The sequence below is a fragment of the Sturnus vulgaris genome, chromosome 1 (genome assembly GCF_052056855.1).
Source record: "Sturnus vulgaris isolate bStuVul1 chromosome 1, bStuVul1.hap1, whole genome shotgun sequence".
Taxonomy (NCBI): Eukaryota; Metazoa; Chordata; class Aves; order Passeriformes; family Sturnidae; genus Sturnus; species Sturnus vulgaris.
The window spans coordinates 61,473,209-61,492,232 of record NC_142243.1 but is presented as its reverse complement, the minus strand read 5'-3'; the positions used below and the strand labels follow the sequence as shown (position 1 = coordinate 61,492,232).

The following is a 19,024-nucleotide window of genomic DNA, read 5'->3' as shown; positions in this document are numbered from 1 at the left end:
AAATTCCTCACTCTTATTACTGGAATGAGAGAACAGACATTTGCACTCAATTAACAACCCTATGAAATTCTTTAGCTTTGCTGCCATGGGTAGTAACCCTAGTAACCATGTAGTATACACTAGAACAGTGGTCTGGGCCATCTGGGGGCTGAAAAGCCAGACTGTCACAGAAGGAGAGCTGGATGTTTTACAGAAGTCCTTATGAGACATGAGTGGGCAGTCTGAGCCCAAAGGGCTTTTCATAAGAAACCACGAGCTGGGGCCATGAACTGAATTTCAAGTTTCATTCTGAGAATGTTGGTTGTGGGGAAGCACCCTTCACACACACATGTGGGAGAGATGACAACTTGTAGGACTAATAGTTGTGCTGGAAGCTTGTGATTTTATTTGATGTTTCAAATGAAAAACAGAAGACTAAGAATGAAATAAAGACTGTACTGTTAGACAATAATTACTAATTATCACCACATAATGACTGTGAAAGCAGCAAGACCAAGGCTCTGGGTTGCAGTCTACATGCACATGGTCTTGAGACCACAGTGACAGCTGAAAACCCAAAGGTGCCAAAAAAAAAGTGAGGTTTTTGCAGAGCTGAAGGCCATGGTTGTTACTGGGTACAGAGGAGTAGCACACAAGGTAGAAGGCATAAAAATGCTGGTATTGCAAATACTCTAGGCCCAGCAAAACATACAACACTGTTATGACTAAGACTGCTCATTAGTTTAGGCTAAAAAAATCTGCATCTTGCAAGAGAGTGTTTGTGGCTACTGTAAGTCCCACAAGTATAAACTGCTTTTCTGAGTCTGCTGGGCAGTGGACATGTGTCCTTCTGGAAAGAAGAGGAGTTCCTGGAAGGAAGAGAACAAGGGGCTATACCCATTGTAAACAAGTTTACAATGACTCTGTCTGCCAGGAGAGGCCAGTGACAGCACACGCTAGTTTTGAGGGGGTATTTAAAAGCTCAGTGTTACTTTTGCACCCAAATGTAGCGAAGGAGGTAGAGCAGGACTCATCCTTGGAGGATGTGAGCATAGTTAATGGCACATCCAGGTTTTTGGAGCTGGGCAATATGTAGAGGAATACAGATTTGTAAATTTAGGTTATCATTTAGGTGTCATTATTGGAATCATATGAAATGTTTTAACCACTCGTGCCAACTGTTTAAACTTGGTGGTTATGTTCAGCTTCATCTTGAGGCTGTCAACATGTACAACCCTCCATATTCTTCCACTGCTAATTTAAGCAGTGTGAAAGCATAGAGATCTTCACACTGCATCAGTACCTCTCCTACAGGGTAAATGAGTTGTGGTTTTGATCAGATTTCTCTCTTGGCTATCATTACTATAAAAGCAGTTGGAAGTATAGGACGCAGAACTAAAGTTCATCTGCCATTTTAACTGTAGACAAAAAGAGGTACTTTTAAATTGAGCTAAATAATGATAACAATAACCTTTGTTTTGCTGAGAGTCTCACAGGACTTACAGAAGTGAGGGATCTCATGTACATATGTTAATTCGGGCAGTCTGTGCAGAGGAAGGTCATATTGATTGAGGTTTCCTTGCCTATAGACCCACTGCATGTTATACTATAGGGGGGAAAAGCGTTGGGGTATTTTTAAGCCAAACAATCACCATAGATCTCCCAAGATCTCCTTCCTCCTTCTCATATGATCAAAATTATCACAGGGTTAGGGATGTCAGAAAGTTACTTAGGGCAGGAGATTTTTGTGGTGTATTTCTATTACAGATGGTTACTGTCTATAAAGACATATTGCCAGCTGTGCTTATCACATGATTCTGCAGCTAATGTGAATGTGAAAGTAAGCTGCAGACTGATGTCTGGGAATATTTGCAGAAGTAGAAGGCCCTGGCTTCTAGAAAACAAACTGTTAAATTGGCTGTGACTTTTTCATGAGAAATGCAAAGTTTGCATGGAGAACATCAAAGATAAAAGGGCTAAAAAAGTGAAATGTGTTATGGATAAATCCGTAACCTAAACAAAACCTGTGCTTCATTCCCATCTCAAAAGAAACGAGACAGGGAAGTGTTTTTGATGACATAAAGTGTATGCAGAAAAGTTGGACTTCCAACCCTTATTTAGTACCATTTATATCATACTCAGGTCCCACACTGTTCCATACAACCTCATAAACCACCTTTCCCTTCCCATTCTTTGACATAATATAGAGATATGTTGTCTTAGTCTATAGACCACTCCTGCAAAATATCTATAAAATGTGTTCAAAATGTCTGTTGAGTTCATTTAGTCCATTACTTTGGGCTCTATTTCTTGCTACTTGTTCCTGAGCACCAAAGCTAGCTCAGGTCAAGTCATTGTTTCCTGTAAGGCTTCTCCTCCATTGCCTCAGGTGGTTTCTGCTGTACTAATTCCTCTACTACACAATTCAAATCATAGTTTACAACAATTTAAAGGTATATCTATTACAGTCTCCATCCCTAGTCCTTTTGGGCCAGGTTATAGTGTTTAACATTGCAATGAACTCCTCCCCCTGTCCCCAGCCTGGCTAACAACGAAGGGATCCCACTAGAGTCCACTGTTAGTATAGTCCACATCACAGTCCTGCAAGGGCTGCAGGAGATAGCTGCTTCACCATGGTCTTCATCATGAGCTGTGAGGGAGTGTCTGCTGCCCCTGCTCCAGTATGGGGTCACACCCATTGGAGGCAGTCCTTGAACTGCTCCGGTGTGGGGCCTTTGCACAAGCTCCACTTCTTCACAAACTGCTCCAGCAGGGCATAGGTCACAAGGACTTGTCAGCAAACCTGCTCCAATCACAGCATCTTGTGGGGTACAGCCTTCAGGCATTCACCTACTCCAGTGCAGGGTCCTGCATGGGTTGCAGGTGGGTCTGTACTCCATCGTGGACTTATTCATGTCATAGTCCATTCAGCTCAGGTTCACACTGGAATTCCACCTGTCCAGTACACAGCAACACAGAAACAGCAGCAACACCCTGCTGGCAGCCTGCTGGCCCAGGCACATCACCAGGGCTCTTATCAAAATGTTCCCAGGCGCAATAGAGGCACAGCAACACAGCAAGCAGAAAAAGCAATAAACAACCACTAATGAGCACTAGGCTAATATATAGTCATGGAAGGGAGCCCCATGGCAAGCACAGGAGCCTGCTGATTACCAGCTAAACAGCACTAATAGCAATAAATTCAATTTAGCACATCCCAATCAAGTCTGTCATTATCTTAAACACTTCGTGCCCCACACTGGGTGCCAAAAAGGACTTTTGTGGCTTAAGCCCAGCCAGCATCCAAGCCCCACACAGCCGCTCACTCACTCCCCTACCAGTGGGATCAGGGAGAGAACTGGACAGGTAAAAGCTAGAAAACTCCTGGGTTGACATAAAAACAAGTTTAATAGGGAAAGCAAAAGCCGTGTACGCAAGCAAAACAAGTAATTAATTCACTGCTTCCCAAGGGCAGGCAGGTGTTCAGCCACCTCCAGGAGAGCAGGGTCCCATCATGCATAACAGTTACTTGGGAAGACAAACATCATCACTCTAAACATCCTCCTCTCCGCCTTCTCCCCCTACTTTATATAATAAGCGTTATGCCATATGGTCTGGAATATCCCTTTGGTCAGTTTTGGGTCACCTGTCCTGGCTTTGTCTCCTCCCAGTTTCCCATGCACTTCCAACTTCCTTGCCAGCGTGGCAGTATGAAAAGCAGAAAAGACCTTGGCTCTATGTAAGCACTGCTAAGCAATAACAAAAACATCTCTATTATCACCACTGTATTCAGCGTAAATCTAAAACCTAGTCCTATACCAGACACTGTGAAAAAAGTTAAGTCCATCCCAGCCAAAGCAGAACACAAGACATGTGCTTTCATACCCATGTTGAAAGAAATTAGAGGCAGGAAAGTGCTATAATGATATAAAGTGTATGCAGAGAAGTGGGATATATGTTCCAAATTATACTTTTCAATAGAGTTAGCAGCAGGACCACAGTAGGATGCTGTCTGCCCTGCCTCTACCCCTCTCTACTCCAGCTTCTAGTCTACTAAGAAATTTGCAAACTTCTTAGCCAGCACCAAAATGCCCATGGTCTCCACCTATACATTCTCCCAAAGTAGGCATTTTTCTTCTGTTTTTCCATTTTAGTGTGCAATGTGGCCTGTATCTTGCTGCCCCAGGAACTGCCATGGTCATCCTGGCATCTTGGGTCAGGGTGCACAGGTCTCTTGATCAGACTCACAGGATTAGCCTCTGCACGGGGCAGAGCTTGCTTGGGGATTTCTTGGTGGCCTTCTAAGACTGGGGCATAGTCCTCTTGCATGTTCTAACTTGTTCCAGTATATTTTTAAGGTTAGGGGAACTACCTCCTAGACTTCTATGATTAGTGGTAATATTAACACTAATTTAAGAGTGTAAAATCTGTAGACAGTGGTCTTGCAACAGTGTCACAAAAAAAAAAAAAAAAAGGAATCTACACATTTCAGGAATACCAGAGGAAGGGCATAGGTGCAGCTTTTCTCCTTTTCTTCCCTTCCTTCACTTGGATCAATGCTGCATCCATTCCCTGGCTTTTCCAGGTTTCCCAGTCTCTCAGCTAGAGAGACAGTCACTAACTTCTGTCCATTCAAGCCCAAGTACATGTTATATAATTATGAAAATTGGTCCCTCCCAGCCTAAATCTATGTAATCTTTCTTGTGGACAGTTTATTTCCCCTATGCTCTTTTATCCCATTGTGAAGCTATGTCTTCTTCACAAGGTTTGTTTTTAAAGGAGGATCTTGCAGTGGTTTCTGAGAAAATTGTGCAATTTCTGTCTCCTTTCTCTGATATAACTTGCCTGGGTTTGACAGGATGAACAATCAGCTCTGACTAAAGAGGTATTCCACTCTCCTTGTTCAAATCCTACAGGAATTATAACTAGATTCATATATCAGAGTGTGTATATACACACTTTGCACACTTTGTAAATTATAAATTATATACATATATATCAGGTAATTAAGTCTACATCTAACAGTAATTTTATGTATTTAAACTCTTAATATTTAAGGGAAAAAATTATTCTTACAGGTAACAAAATGTCTAGAGTGGGAGTGACTTAAGCTCCAGATACATGATTTTTTTATGTAGCAGAGTGATGAGCTGAAAGTCAGCACATCCTTGTTCAAAATTATGCATCATTTCCTTGATTGAGGCCATTTTTTTGGCTCCAAATCAGGTCATATTTCATGAAGAGTTACAAGGCTTTTCTCAGGCCACAGCCTTTTTATAGAGTTTCCCGAATGTCCATTTAGAAGACAGCTCTGAATATAATGCTTTAAAGGATGCTACAACTCAAATTAGGACTTTCCTTTGCATTACTGTCCATATAGGACATTTCTATGCATTATTCTATGCATAAAGCAAAAGCTTTATTCCTATAAGGCAAAACTGGCTGATGTTGAGAGCTTATCTCTAAAGAAAAGCTGAGAAAACACATTATTGTAGAAATGTAGACAGTTTTTCTAAAATCAATTAGCATTTCTTAGTCAGTTAGCTTGCAGCACAGCCTCTAGATAAGTGTGATCAAAGTCCATATAGCAGGCACAACCTAACCTGTTTTCCTGGCATCCACCACAGTAGTGTGTGTCACTGAATGACAGTTAAATTTAAAAAAAAAAAATCTTCTAAAGCCTGGCCCTTTTTCCTATGTTCTTTGGTCACCAGAAGATGCCATTTCCCCACCCTGCTTCTGCTTCTCTGCTTCAAACCTGGGTGAAAAGTTTCCCTTGGTTCTTAGTTGGAAAGGTGCTATTTAAGCTTGCTTTACTTCCTCAGGCTATTCTGAGAGGCACTGTCCAACTATATTCCACTGGGTGATAGTATACAACAGCATGGAGACACTGAGGCAAAATTAAAAAAAAAATCCCAGAGATTACATATTCTAAATACTGTGAAAATTATTATTTTTAATAAACAGAAAATCTACTACAAGTTTTTACACTTATTTAGTTGAACACAATTCTGCAAAGAGAATAAAATCATGCAAGTTAGTATTTCAGCATGACAAGGTGTATCATAATTTTAGTCAATATTCAAATTTGAAGCTATAACTGTAGCTATTATAATTTACAGAAAGATTAGCAGTTTTCTATTGGTTTGCAAGATCATTATGTTGGCTAGCTTCCCTGATAGATAAAAGATATTTGCTCTCTTTATTGAGAAATAATTGGTCAGAATCAGCTTTTTTGTGTAAACTCACTTCACTTCAGACAAAGCAAAGAAGGTCCTAATTTTGCCCGTGTCCTCTGAGAGTCCTTATTCAGCAGACATATTAAAGAATATGTGATTTAACAGTCACCAGTCAGTTAATTAAAAACAGAAGGTGAAGCGCCTAGTTTTACTAGAATAACATACTGCTTGGAGTACTCCAGGAAGATTCTAAGTATTTATTGCCTGAAGGGATGCAAGTGTGCTATTTGCCATGTCCCAAAATAATATCCTTAATGAGTATGCAAGGAACTACTCCCCACGCTTTCTACTGAAAACGTAGTACTGTCCAGCAGAGAACTCACTCTTCCAAGGAGTGCATATCAGTGTTGCTGCTCAGTGATGAGGGCTCTCACCGGGCAGAGGGACTCCTAGCATTGGGTTGAGCATCATTTCCCTCTGGAAGAAAAGCAAAGTAATTGGATTATGCAGGGTTTTTTTCTGCCAAGTACTCTATGTCAGCAGAATAATAAAACACAGCTAAAGCAAAGTCATGTTAAAGCAAAAATAATATTTACTTCTATGATATCATCCTAGTGTTTTTACCTGCCACTTATTTCACAAAGTATTGTTCTTTAAGGAACTCTTGATTTTTTTATATTACGATTCTATGTTGTCCTCACTTATTTGGCATTATGAAACTAGTTTCACAATGCATTTAAATCTTGGCAATGATTAACCTACAGTGCTTATGTTGCAAGTCAGCTCAATTGTGTCTGCTAGCAGATGCCATTGAGAGGACGGAGAGGGAATTCATTTTGTCAGAGAACAACTTCGAGAGATACAATTGTTTTAAATACTTTTATTATGTTTTCCCTCCCTCAGTTTTCCCTCTCAGAGTTGTGGTTCAGCAACGATGAAGAGGAGCAGGTGTATGTGAAGGTCACGCTGGTGTAAGCAAACATTTTTTCTCCTACTTCAGCCTGTAGAGAGGTTTGCACTGCAGTCTTTTTTAGTCAGTAAAAGTGGTTTATTTCATCACTTCTGTAACTAATAAAATTTGCTCCAGCTGGCGCAGACTGTGCAAGTCAGAAAAATCGACTATGCATACTCTAAGGGTGCATCTCCACAGTTTGGGTGTCTTTTCCACACAACAACCTCTCAGCTCAAGGAGTAAGTGAAACAGTAAGCCAAGTGGACAGAGAAAGGATGGAAAAGTTAATTCTGCAAGTGATGTTGAACAATGCAACAAGAATGAACAGAAATTAGAGCTCACAGAGTTCTATAACAGCAGTGCTGTTATAGGCACCATAATACAGGCTTAGCCTTTTTCATAGCGAGAGATGACTTTCATTCTGTTTTATTGCCAGGAAAGACAGAACCTGTTTTTATTATATTTTATATTCTATTATATATTATAATATTATATCTAATATATATATATAAAATTATATTTTATATTTTATATTCTATTAGTGTTTCCTATATTGCATGGCAAACTACAGGAACTAGGTTTCATGACATCCCCATACCACGCAATACTGACATAGTGAGGCAAAAGTAGAAAAGAGAGAACAGAAGTGGAGGCTGGAAGCAACAGATATTTTACCAAGCTTTCTAGTTTCCTTCTATTTTTCTTCTTTGTTAAAAAGCAAATTATATTGTATCTAATTGGTGTGGGCTAGTGGTTGCATTTTTACAAAATCAGAAAGAAGTAGTGTGTGAGGAACCTTTGGAGGTCATTTAGTGCAGCCTCTTGCACTAAGGGTGAACTTCAAGGGTAGAGCAAATTATTCAGGGCCTCATTCAGAGGAACATCAAGGAACACTCAGGCCTGTCTGCTGCCTTTGGGAGAGAAGCCAAACCACAGTAACAAAAGCTAGTACAGTAGGAGATTCTCTGGTTCCACAGTGCCCAAGTGAGACAAGCAGGCCAGGCTCTGCATAACAAAGCTCTTTGTGAAGCAGAGCTGTGATGGAACTTAAGGCGAGTACATCCATACCATAGATCACACAGGGACAGAAGGCCCAGGCCAAAATTTAAAGTGAGTCCCTAGATCAGAGACAGAGAATGTGAAGGTTGAAGTGTCCCAGGTGAGGCTGGTCGGCTCAACTCTGGCCTGTTAATACATTTAGAGTCTTTGAGAACAAGTTTTAGATATCACTAACACGGGGAAGGATAGAAACAATACCTTTCTTTGATAGGTTTCTTCATAAATGAGGATACTGAATCACATGAGATTGCTCCCCAAATAGAGGAAATTCAGTTCTGCTGGTTGGAACAAATCAATCTGAAGTCACAAAATAAATTTGCCTACTGTGGCACTTTTAATGATCCTGCTGGACCATTTAAGCAACATTATATGGCATTCCTGGAGTTAAAATACATAATGTGGTTTCTTTGCATCGATTTTTCTGTAACTTCTAATCACTGACTGTTGGTACTGGTCCTTGGGACAATCTTTATCCCTTACCTTTTGGGGAGTTTGCCAGCTTGTCTGCCTGCTATCTTGCACTTTGGAAATTCCTTCTGTTGACCACTGTAAGTTACTGTCTAGAAAGGTAGAATGCCTACTCCAGGTGTCAGTGTCAGAGAGGCCTATGTACACACCTTTTTGTTTTGTTGTTTATTCATCTCATCTTTATGACAAAATAGACAATATGCAGGTTTTCATTGAGTAAACTGAAGCCATGAATTTAAGAAATGCAGCTATCTGTCACAGTACCTCAGGACTCTACCCAACCTTATGGACTAAAAAGCACCACAAACTATCACCATGTGAAGTTATGACAGGCCCAGCTCAGTCTGAGGATTTCTACAAAGCTCAGCAATGAGTTTTTTGATTTAGCAAACAAATACAATTCTTGAGTTTCACTCTTTTTACAGAAGCCACAGGAGTTTACTGAAAAATAAAATTTTCATGCAAAGCCTGCACATGAGCTAGCATTGCTCTGCTAGCAACTCAAGTACAATCAAGTATGTGCATTTAATGAAAAGTGGCTCATCAAAGGATTACAAAGCCAATCTCAATCTCACAGAAAGCTGTGTGGTGATATCAGTACCATGCTCTGGCATATCACTACTTAGTAAACATGCTGGCATTGTAAATATGTGATACCCCTAGTTTCCTCAGCCTTTGGTTGGCAAATATATCACATATCTGCTGAATGGAGGTATAGTTGTTGAATCCAGTTGTGTTCCAAGCCTTTTATAAGTAAAAAATACTTGCCACTAGTTTTGCAAATACTATTAAATAATTATACATACATGGGTTTTGGTTTTGTAATGGTATCCTAACATGCTTCATACTGTAGTGGATACAACATCCTAAATAACCCATCAAAGGATCCTCCAGAGTGTTTTCTTATCAATGTGTTTATTATTTATACAAGGAGCCAACCATGCTGCTTGATGTTTTTATTTCAGTAGCATTCCACCTTCATACCAGTTTGTGCTCTTCTATCAGCATGCTCTAACCCTGGAAGACTGAACCAATTTCTTTAATAATGGAGAGGTTATACAGTGTTTCTGGAGCTGCTGCTGGCTATTTCGTATTCACAAATCAGTGTGAATACACCACTGTGGTCTTGTTCGACCTGCCTAAAAAGTAACAGTTCACTACTTGAATTGACTGGGTTGGCATTTACAAATTGCATCAGGTTTTCTTAGAATACTGTTTCCATGTGCTCTGAATGCAAGACTGACATGCAATCTGATACTTTGCATCAGGTGTGTCTTGATCACCAAAGATATGAAAAGGCACTGAAGCATTTCTGCATGGCCTAGGCATGAACACTTGGGCAATTGATGCTCTCTAGCTCTCACAAAGTTACTGCACTGCGATGTGTTAGGATGAACTGTGTTCTAGAAGACAGAAATAGCAGACTGTAAGGAATCAGGTAATGGCAGGTAATGATGCCCTCTTCTCTCACTGAGGAGGCACAAGTGGGTAACAAACTAAGCCTTAAAACAGGATCACTTGGCATGGTGCACACTTATTAGACAGCAAATAAAAAGCACAATGCAACTGGCTTGCATTTTAGTCACAGTGAAAGACCCAAATTCCTGAAGAGTCAGGAAGATTAGGCAAAGGTGAAACTGAAAAGGTTACACTGTTCCTTTTTTTGAGTTACTGCGTTACTGCTTCCCAACAAGAATTTTCACCTGTTGTAGTCCTGATTCTCAGATGTATTTATGACTGCATTATAAAACTTTAATCTTTTCAATTCAGATTACAAACATTTTCTGCCATTACTTATGTCAATCGTTGTGACCCACAGACTTTATCAGAAAATCTAAATGGCTGATGAAAAATGGGTCTGAGAAAATCCTAATCTCCCTTGATCCCTGTCTTTTCTTTTTGCTTCTTCTAACAGCTTTCAGAACATCTTTCAGAATGCAGTTTTAAAATACATGGGAACGTTATGCGGTTAATTCCATAGAAATTTCCAACCAATTATCCAGTGGTACCAAATCAAATGCCTTGGCTATTTTTCATGTGGACTGTAACACTGCAACTGTTCAGACACATTGTCTTCTCCCCCAAAATCTACGGATCATGATCATTTTTCCTCAAAACAAAATTATCATTAAGCCAGTTAGCTCAACTTTCCTGAGCCACTCTTTTTCTTCTTTTTAAGTACTGATGACTTAATATCGACAAGGACAGTCATTCCCTCTCTTAGAATTTCCCCCATTTTTCAAGATTTCTAAAGATTCTGAGGTTTCTAAAAATGCAACATTCCTGAATCCAAGAAGTAAATGGCTAGTTTATTTTCAGTTTCACATGCCTAAACTGCATTAGTGCTGATGACTTGAAAATGTGTAATATTAGTGATTTTTTTCACTCACACAGACTGTTAAGCATTCTTTTTTCCTTCTTTGCTATTTCTGACTTTAGTTTTCCTATGACAATAAATATATATTTTTCTTTCTAGCGATTTACTTTTATATTTCTTAATAACATCAAAGGTAGTACAGATTTTTAAGGTAGTGGTGACATTAACTTCATTAGACAGATGTCTTGTTTTAAATCACAACCTTTTTGTTGGCATTAATTTTATCCTTTTACTATTCTTGGTATATAAACTAGTTTCCTATACAGATCTTCATGTGTTCCAGATTTTATTTTATTTATGTTTGGGGGGGTGTTGTAGAATATTCATCAAAATCCATATTTGTTAACAAGAGGAATGACTTCTAAAGGTCCATCTGGATATTTCTGTTTGAATTGGTGCTGTCCTGCTGTATTCCTGTCTTTCCAAACAGAAAGACGGTGATGGTGCAAAGCTCTGTGTTTTCAGGCAATGTCACAAACGGAAAGGTTTTCCCGTTTTATATTTTTTAACAAAACACTAATGTAATATTATGATTCCATCATTGTGCTTTTTAGACACACACATATATATAGTGTCTTAATCTTATTCTAATTGGTTGTTTTTTATTTCATATGCCAAGAAGCACACCAACAGAGTAGTCCATTGTTAGACCTGGCGTGCATTACATCACTACTTACCTCGTGCTATTTCAAGGGAATTGACAAATAAATTTAAGAAGTGAGTTACTTTTCCCAGTTAAAGGTCATCATTGTGCAATAACTTTTGAAGAGGTTCAAAACCCACAGCTCTCACATTACAGGATGTCCCTGTAATGGGGGACAACCCACAAACATGTAAGAATTTATTTTATTTGCTCTACTAACTATGCTTATTTTTCATCAGACAGTTCTCCATGGTTATGAGAGGAAACAGAAGGAAGTTGGAAGAGGAACTTCTGCCTCATTAAAAAGTGGTTTGGCCCAAAATTCTTTCTTTGGCTCATAGCTGCTTTAAACAAAAAAATAATTGTATCAGGTTGGAGTAATATGAAGGCTGCAGTCCTGCTTTGTCCACGCTCAATCTTTTGTGCATGCAGTATGATATAGTTTTCATCTTTATTGTACACGAGTTTCTTTCAACAGACTTCTCAAGGCACTAGATAAATGTTCCTTTAAAAATGACCAGCTATTGAAATTTTTCTTCTCAATGCTCATTCATACGTGACCTCATACCAAACACACTGCATGCTGTTGTCATGGTTTAGGAATGGTATTCCCAATTTAGTAGTCCCACTAAAAAGAAAACCACAAGCTGCTCCCCTCCCTTTTCTGTGGAAGATGCAAAAGGCAGAGATTATATGTTTAGTGGGAACAGTAAAGAGATAAGAAAATGAAGAGTAACGGGAACAATGCTAGTAACAATAATGTACAGAGTGATTTACATGCAAATATGCTCACCAGACTTGGGACAATGAAAACCAGTTGTGGACAGACCCTCCAGTCATCAAGTGCACCTTCTCAGAAGTGAGAATCCCTTATTTCTGCCCTGGTGATGACAGTGAAGGGATAGAAAAACAACCTAGACAGCTCCACATAGCTCCAGGCTCCACTCCCTCAGAGTCACTGTGAAATAATTAGCTCTGCCCTGGACAAAAATCAGTCCTTGTTTTGAAGAAGAAATTATTATTTTGTGTATATGTTTCAAAATCACATTTACTATTCTAATTTGTCACTGTATCTTTTTCCTTCACGGTATTAATTTTGATAATAATTTGTACCATGACAAAATGAACTTTAACATTAAAAGTGCCCCAAAACATCCTTACCTCTGCTGATAACATTAATATTAGAGATCAGCTATGATTAGCAATGGAACCATTCCAGTTGCTTTTTTAAGCTTGAAAAAAGCCCGAGGGAGGATGAAGAAACTCCTTTTTCATGCAGCTATTCTTGTTACTGTAGTGACACCATGGTTTGAATGGGAAGCCCATTACCAAATATCAAAATCTTACCATGCATCTCTCCATGTCCTTTTCTTGCTGCCCAACCATCTCCACCTCTGCCAGCTCACTGCCACATCTGATGGCCAGAATCACTTTGCCTGCCCCCTTCTCTGAGGACATTTATGCCATTTATGCTGCGGGGCAGACCGCAGTGTTACATAGACGTCTACCATCCCAATGAGGTATGGAACCCACAAAACCACCAGAGTTCTCTTCCAAAAGACACAGATACAGACTGACATGAACACTCTTTCTGATTTATTCTAGCACTTTGCTGGGAAGGTAGAACAGGAGACAAGAAAAATGCCCTTGGCTTCTAAATCTGTTTTCTCTGCTTTTGGAGTGGAGATGCTACAACCTCCTTTGAGATGGTAGTTGGAGGTAACCAAGAGCTATATCTTACTACTGGTGCTACATCATTAATATTTAATTCGATACACTGCTCATCCACTGACTCTTTGACTGTGCTTCACTGCTCGTCAGAGTTTAAATGCTGACTCCAGCCTGAATCCCAGGACCTTCACCCGGCCGCTGCAAACCATGGCTGCTGCGTAGGAGAGCAGATTTCTGGGAGCCGTCTTTATGTCCAAAGGCACACAATGGACTTTCTCCACTTGTCCGAAACGTGATCATAAATCTCCTGCTTGGACCTTCCAGATGCTCTCATCCCCTCAGTGATCTGGAGGATTAAGGTCCTACAAGCCGGGCTCTGATTTCCTTTGGAAGGCGGTTTCTGTCTGGATCAGGGGAGCAGCAGCCCGGTGGTCTGAGCGCTGCGAGGCGAGGTTTGGGGACGAGGGGCTGCCCCAGGGCCGCGGCGCTCCCTCGGGAGCGGCGGCCTCGGCGCCATCCCTCTCTGGAGCCGTGAGGGGAGGTGGCGCGGGGCCGCCCCCCCGCCTGTGAGGAAATGGCTCTCACGTGAGGGAGGCGGCAGCGCCCGGCTCACCCTGCCCGCTGCCCGCCGAGGAGGAGGCGCCAGCGGGCCCGGGGCCGCCTGCACCATGCCGACCAGCTTCACGGTGGTGCCGGTGGAGGCGCAGGGCGAGGGGCGCCAGCGGGATGGGCGGCAGCGGGAGGAGGAGGAGGATGAAGGCGACGAGAGGGACCGGGGCGCTGGTGAGAGAGCGGGGGAGCGTCGGGGGTCAACGCGTGCAGACAGCCTGGGCTCTGTGCGTGCGGAGGAGCGGGTCTGCCGCATGGGGCGAGCCGGCGGGCCGCCCGAGAGCCCCCGAACACTGCGGAGGGGCCGCGTCTCTCCTCCCTGCGGCGGGCGATGCCGGGGCTACCTGTCCAGGTGGAGAAGCGCCCTTCGGGAAAGGGGGAAAGTCTGGCGCCTGGGGTGGCTGAGAGCTTGTTTCTCTTTGTTTCCATTAGTCAGCGCCGCCGGCCCAAAGGAGGAAGTTCTCCTGGGCGGCTCCAGCCGGGGGAGCGGAGCAGTCCGCGGTCGGGCGCGGCGCCTGCCCGGGGCGGCGCGGGGCGCTCCGTCCGCCTCCCGCTGCACCGGGAGCGGCGCCGCCCACGGCGCTGCAACACACCGGGAAAACACCTACAGTCAGTCCCCTAACTTGGGAGAGACCTCTACGATCAGATCAACAAGTCCAACCATTAGGCTCTCTGAAAAGCTAACTGCTGTTGGAGCTTACTGGAGAGAGGGCTAAGATGAAAGATTCAGCCTGTGGAGAAGAGAGCAGTTTCACCTGGCTTGCTCCAGGTGTTTGTCCAGCCATGTGCTTTTGCATCAGATACAGTGTCTAGGGTTAAGGAGGTGTTTGCTACGAGATGCCGTCGCGTTCAGAGCCTTTCTTCTCGCTAGGCCTCGCTCCTGAAGCCTCCTGGGGGAGTAGAATCCAGCCGGAGGTGGAGCTCGGGCATCGCGAGTGAGGGTCTGCTCAGGACAGCCCCTTCTGCAGGGGTGCTAGTGTTTCTCCACCGGCGTTGCTGGGGAAATGAGTGATTTCTCACTTGGATGACAAGGCACTGCTCGGAAAGCATTAATTCTTGTGGTTCTTAACACTTCCTTTTTCCGAAGCGTGTTGCAGCAGCAACACCAAGTATGGTGTGTGAATCACTGCTAGCACTACGAGAACTAGTTCACGTCTTGCACTTTATTTTGAACGCTCTGTTACAATCGATACTTCTGTAAAGGCGTGGGTGGGGGGGATTAACTTTATTGGAGGATAACAGGTGAATAGATGGGGGTTTGTAAAAGGCATCTTATTTCTTGTGGTACAGATGACAGATAAATAAGACTAATTCTGTGGGATGTGAATGCAAAGAGATAAAAACATATTTGACAAACTTAGTATATATACATTATTTTAGGAAGCTAATATAGTAAAACACCAAGCTTACAAGTTGGGTTATTTTCTTTCAAAGCTTTCTACTCTTAAACCTTGTTTACCCTTAAAAGATGTATACTATGTATATATGTATATATATATGTATATGCTTTTCTCTTAATATAGATAAATGATGAGTAAGTGTTCTAGTAACTGTCTCTTCTTTTTCCAAACTAAATGCGATAGAAAAACCAAACCAATATAAGCTGTGGCAACAGTTTGCTTCTTGTACTCGATGGATGATTAGTAGTACATCATTAATCTGGACAAATTTTCTTTTGGTAGAAGAGCTAGTCAGAGAGGCGTGGTGTATGGTGTTTACTCAGATGGCATCTCAAAATACTGGATATACATACAGGCATAGTTAGACAGGATTTGTTAGACTGTATGTATATATGAAGCATCTGAAAGGCTTGGAACCTTTTTAAATCCTGGCAAGATGAGAGGAAGAATGGAACTCCTACTTTCATAGTGGTTTATCACGACCTTAAAGGCCAGAGAGATAAAAAAAAAATAATTCTTGATGTGATTAGGTAGTGTTTTGGGGACTTGTAGTTACAATTGCAAGATATGTTTAAATAATTTATGTATGACTCTTCCTGTGTAAAATTGGAAGTAGAGAGGAAAACACTGAAAAGGGAAGGCATTGTTTTGTACATAATTTATAGGTGAAGAGCTCTGACTTCATGAAGAGATTAAATGCTACCCTCTGACAGAGAGTTTTGGGTATGAAAGATATACTACTTACTGTTGGTTTGGGTATTATATAGAAATGATAAGTTAGTGCTGTGTGATCAAATAATTGTTCTTGAGTTATTCTGAAAACTAAAGAATTCTGAAATGTTAGTACAGCTAAAAGCTATACTACAGCTGTAGTTAAGCCCATCTAAAAGCCTGCTGCTCAGAGAAGGACTCCTTGCCCTTCTCACTGCTCCAGCCTTGAGAAAAAGTCTAAGAAGTAAATGATTTCTTTCCTTGTCCTCCTCTGCATCTTTTGGTTTACTTCCTTTTCCCTGCACTTGACAGTCAGACATTTCACTGGCCTGGTTCAGCATGCTAAACTGAGTAAACTAAACTGCTGCAGAGGTAAAAATCATGCTTCCCATGTTTTTGAGTTGAGGGGAGTGCTGCAGAAAGTGAGAATGGCTAGGGTTGTGTCAAGGTGAGAGATGGATAAAACTGAGAGCAGAGATGAAAATAAAAAAGAGAAGAATGGGGACTTTCCATTTGACTTATCGTTAGCCTATATAGCTCATCATTCCAGTTGTTTAGAAATCTACCATGTTATCAGTTTTGATTGTCTGTCTTAATAACCAAATAGTTTTTCCTTGACTGCACTAGTATCTTTTTTTAAAAAACCCCAACCTACCAAGCACACAAAAACCTGACAAACCTGTCCTGTCAAACTCAATGCTAATTTTTTTGAGGGAATCAGCTGTATGCTGTCTAGTCATTAGATCAACAGTAAACTAGTTTTGATTCTTATTAGCAAGGCACTTATCAATTAGTGCACAATTTTGTGCATTTATCACTTTTCACACATTCTTACCTGATAATAATCTGTGTGGTGAAGGAGTAAGCTGGGATGTTCTTACTCTATGATCTACACTCCTTCATAATAATCTGAAATTCCATAGCTTTATATTTTCTGACTATATGATACTTGGATGTACATGAAGGAGGGGAAGACATTTGTGAATGGCTGTGGGGCTGGACTGTAGCACCAGTCACGGCAGCACTTCAGAAGAGGCAGAACGGAAACTCATACTTCAAGTGAACAGCATAGTTAAGAGTGCAGCCTGCTGGCTCAAATATTCACAAAGTAGCAGAAAGCAGATGTCTCTTAATGTGTTTTTAATATACTACAAAGAAAGGGTAGTCAAAAGATAGTAATTGGTTGAAAGAAGAGAAGGAAATATGAGTCTGTAGGCAGCAAGGTATGAAGTTTTATAGGACATTTTTGGTTTTATTTGTGTTGGGTGTTTTGTTTCTTTTCTTCGCACATATTTGTAGTGACTGTCTAGATAGACTTTTAACATTTTTGTAAAGTTGATCAGCTTTCTGTTCCTTCTTTTTTTTAGCATCCCGTAGTATTACTTACCTTGCTACAGCAGTTTCTTATTTAGAAACTAATAAAGAAACTAATATGAGAATTAACTCCTGCAAAATCTTTTTAAAATTGAAGACCCTCAAATGCAAGGAATAGCAATGACAAACCTGATCATCTACAAAAAAGTCATCATATAACTAATGAAGCATGGGTGCTGGGAAGTTCTGGAAAATGTTGTTTATTGGAAAACCAGGGAATAGTCGGCACAGGCATGTGTGTGTGTGTGCAATGGAGGAGGATAGGTTAATCTCGCTGAGAAGTCTAGTGTATTTACAGTCAACCCTTCAACCTTTACAGCCTTCCCACAATTGACCATGCCTGTGGCATTGACGTTATGATCGGAGAAAGGTGGATTTTGGATGTTATTCAAAGATTTGATCGTAAGAACTAGTCTGTTTCTGTCACTAATATCCACTTAACAGATTTGAAGCATTTTGAATGAAGCTGTTTAAGGCTGGTATAGAATGTGCAATGCATTAATGCATAAAACTAGAAAACAGTGACATATTTAATTTGAAAGAGAATGAACAAATTCTGCTGCCAATCTTAAAATAAAACCTTTCTAATTTAAAAATATTTGTTTTTAAAAAGAACTTACATAATTACTAGAATTATATTTTTAAGTGTTTATTTGCTACATCTTAAGTAGAATAAATTCCAACTATTTCTACATAACATCAATAGTTAAAAACTAACTTGCTTAAAGTCTGCTAATATGTACTTGGTGCGTAAAAGAGGGTTTTCTAATAGTAGATAGGTCTTTGGAATACATTAATACTACTTGTTGCTAATCTCTACTGATCTGTTTAGTGTAGTTATTTTAAAGTGAATTTATTTGATAGAAATAAAACTTTCAAAATACTTATTAGATGAAAATGTGGGATATTTCAGTGGCTCGATCCTTCCCATTTCACTTAGCAGGGTGTTAATTGCTGATGAAAATCCTTCAGCTTAATTCTCTTTAGAGAGTTGTGTGACTGTCATGTAGTTTGTTGTCATGTGGGTGCTTCATGCTGCCTGAAGCCTTAATGACTTGTTTCAGGATTAATCCAATGCTAGTAAGAAACAGGATTTGAGGTCTTACACTAAGCTGGGAGGAAAGAACTGTCGGTTTCCTGTTTCAATTCTTGATACCTGAAGAATCAGCAGAGGAGACTGACTTAGTTTTCCTTAATCATGAGTGAGCAAGATTATGAAGAAAACGGGCCAAATCCAAGTGAGTCTCTTTAAAAGACAATACCGTGGTTCTTAATATCTTTCTTACTGAAATAGGAGGTTCCTGTACTTCCAGCCATGTTTAAAGAATTTATAAAGAGCTTTGGCAGTGTTTTCATTAGAAGTAAGCTGTGCTTGATTATAGTAGTAGCCTAAGTAAAGAAAATCTAAAATTTAGATAGGCGATGGATGTGATGTTAGAATCGTTCATTATGTAAAGAGGTTTATTTACAAAGGGCTTAAATACACTTTGTTCTGCATATGAAGATAACATATAGATTGTGCTAGTCATTAATAAAAATACTGCAAGAAATTTGTGATGTAGTAAATATATTTAGACATTTAATTACTAAAAATTACCTGAT

General features: G+C 40.5%; 2 protein-coding genes across 9 annotated transcripts in view; both read left to right on the top strand.

Moving 5' to 3' along the window:
* Window positions 1-12,174, top strand: part of NFX1 (nuclear transcription factor, X-box binding 1) — an 85,637-nt gene extending 73,463 nt beyond the window's left edge. Inside the window, exons 23-24 of one of the 3 annotated variants that reach the window (XM_088168031.1) lie at window positions 7,062-7,129; window positions 11,901-12,174. In XM_088168031.1, the coding sequence (XP_088024157.1) occupies window positions 7,062-7,116 (55 nt within the window). In that variant the 3' untranslated portion in view covers window positions 7,117-7,129; window positions 11,901-12,174. Of the gene's footprint in view, window positions 1-7,061; window positions 7,130-9,905 lie in introns of all 3 variants that reach the window. The other 2 variants (XM_088168026.1, XM_088168023.1) reach the window with 2 other exon arrangements.
* Window positions 12,175-13,348: 1,174 nt separating this feature from the next.
* SLC12A7 (solute carrier family 12 member 7) overlaps window positions 13,349-19,024 on the top strand; it is a 60,123-nt gene continuing 54,447 nt past the window's right edge. For 2 of the 6 annotated variants that reach the window (XM_014877225.2, XM_088168042.1), the window contains exon 1: window positions 13,979-14,111. In XM_014877225.2, the coding sequence (XP_014732711.1) occupies window positions 13,997-14,111 (115 nt within the window). In that variant the 5' untranslated portion in view covers window positions 13,979-13,996. Of the gene's footprint in view, window positions 13,377-13,976; window positions 14,112-19,024 lie in introns of those variants that run through there. The other 4 variants (XM_014877201.2, XM_088168051.1, XM_088168049.1 and 1 more) reach the window with 3 other exon arrangements.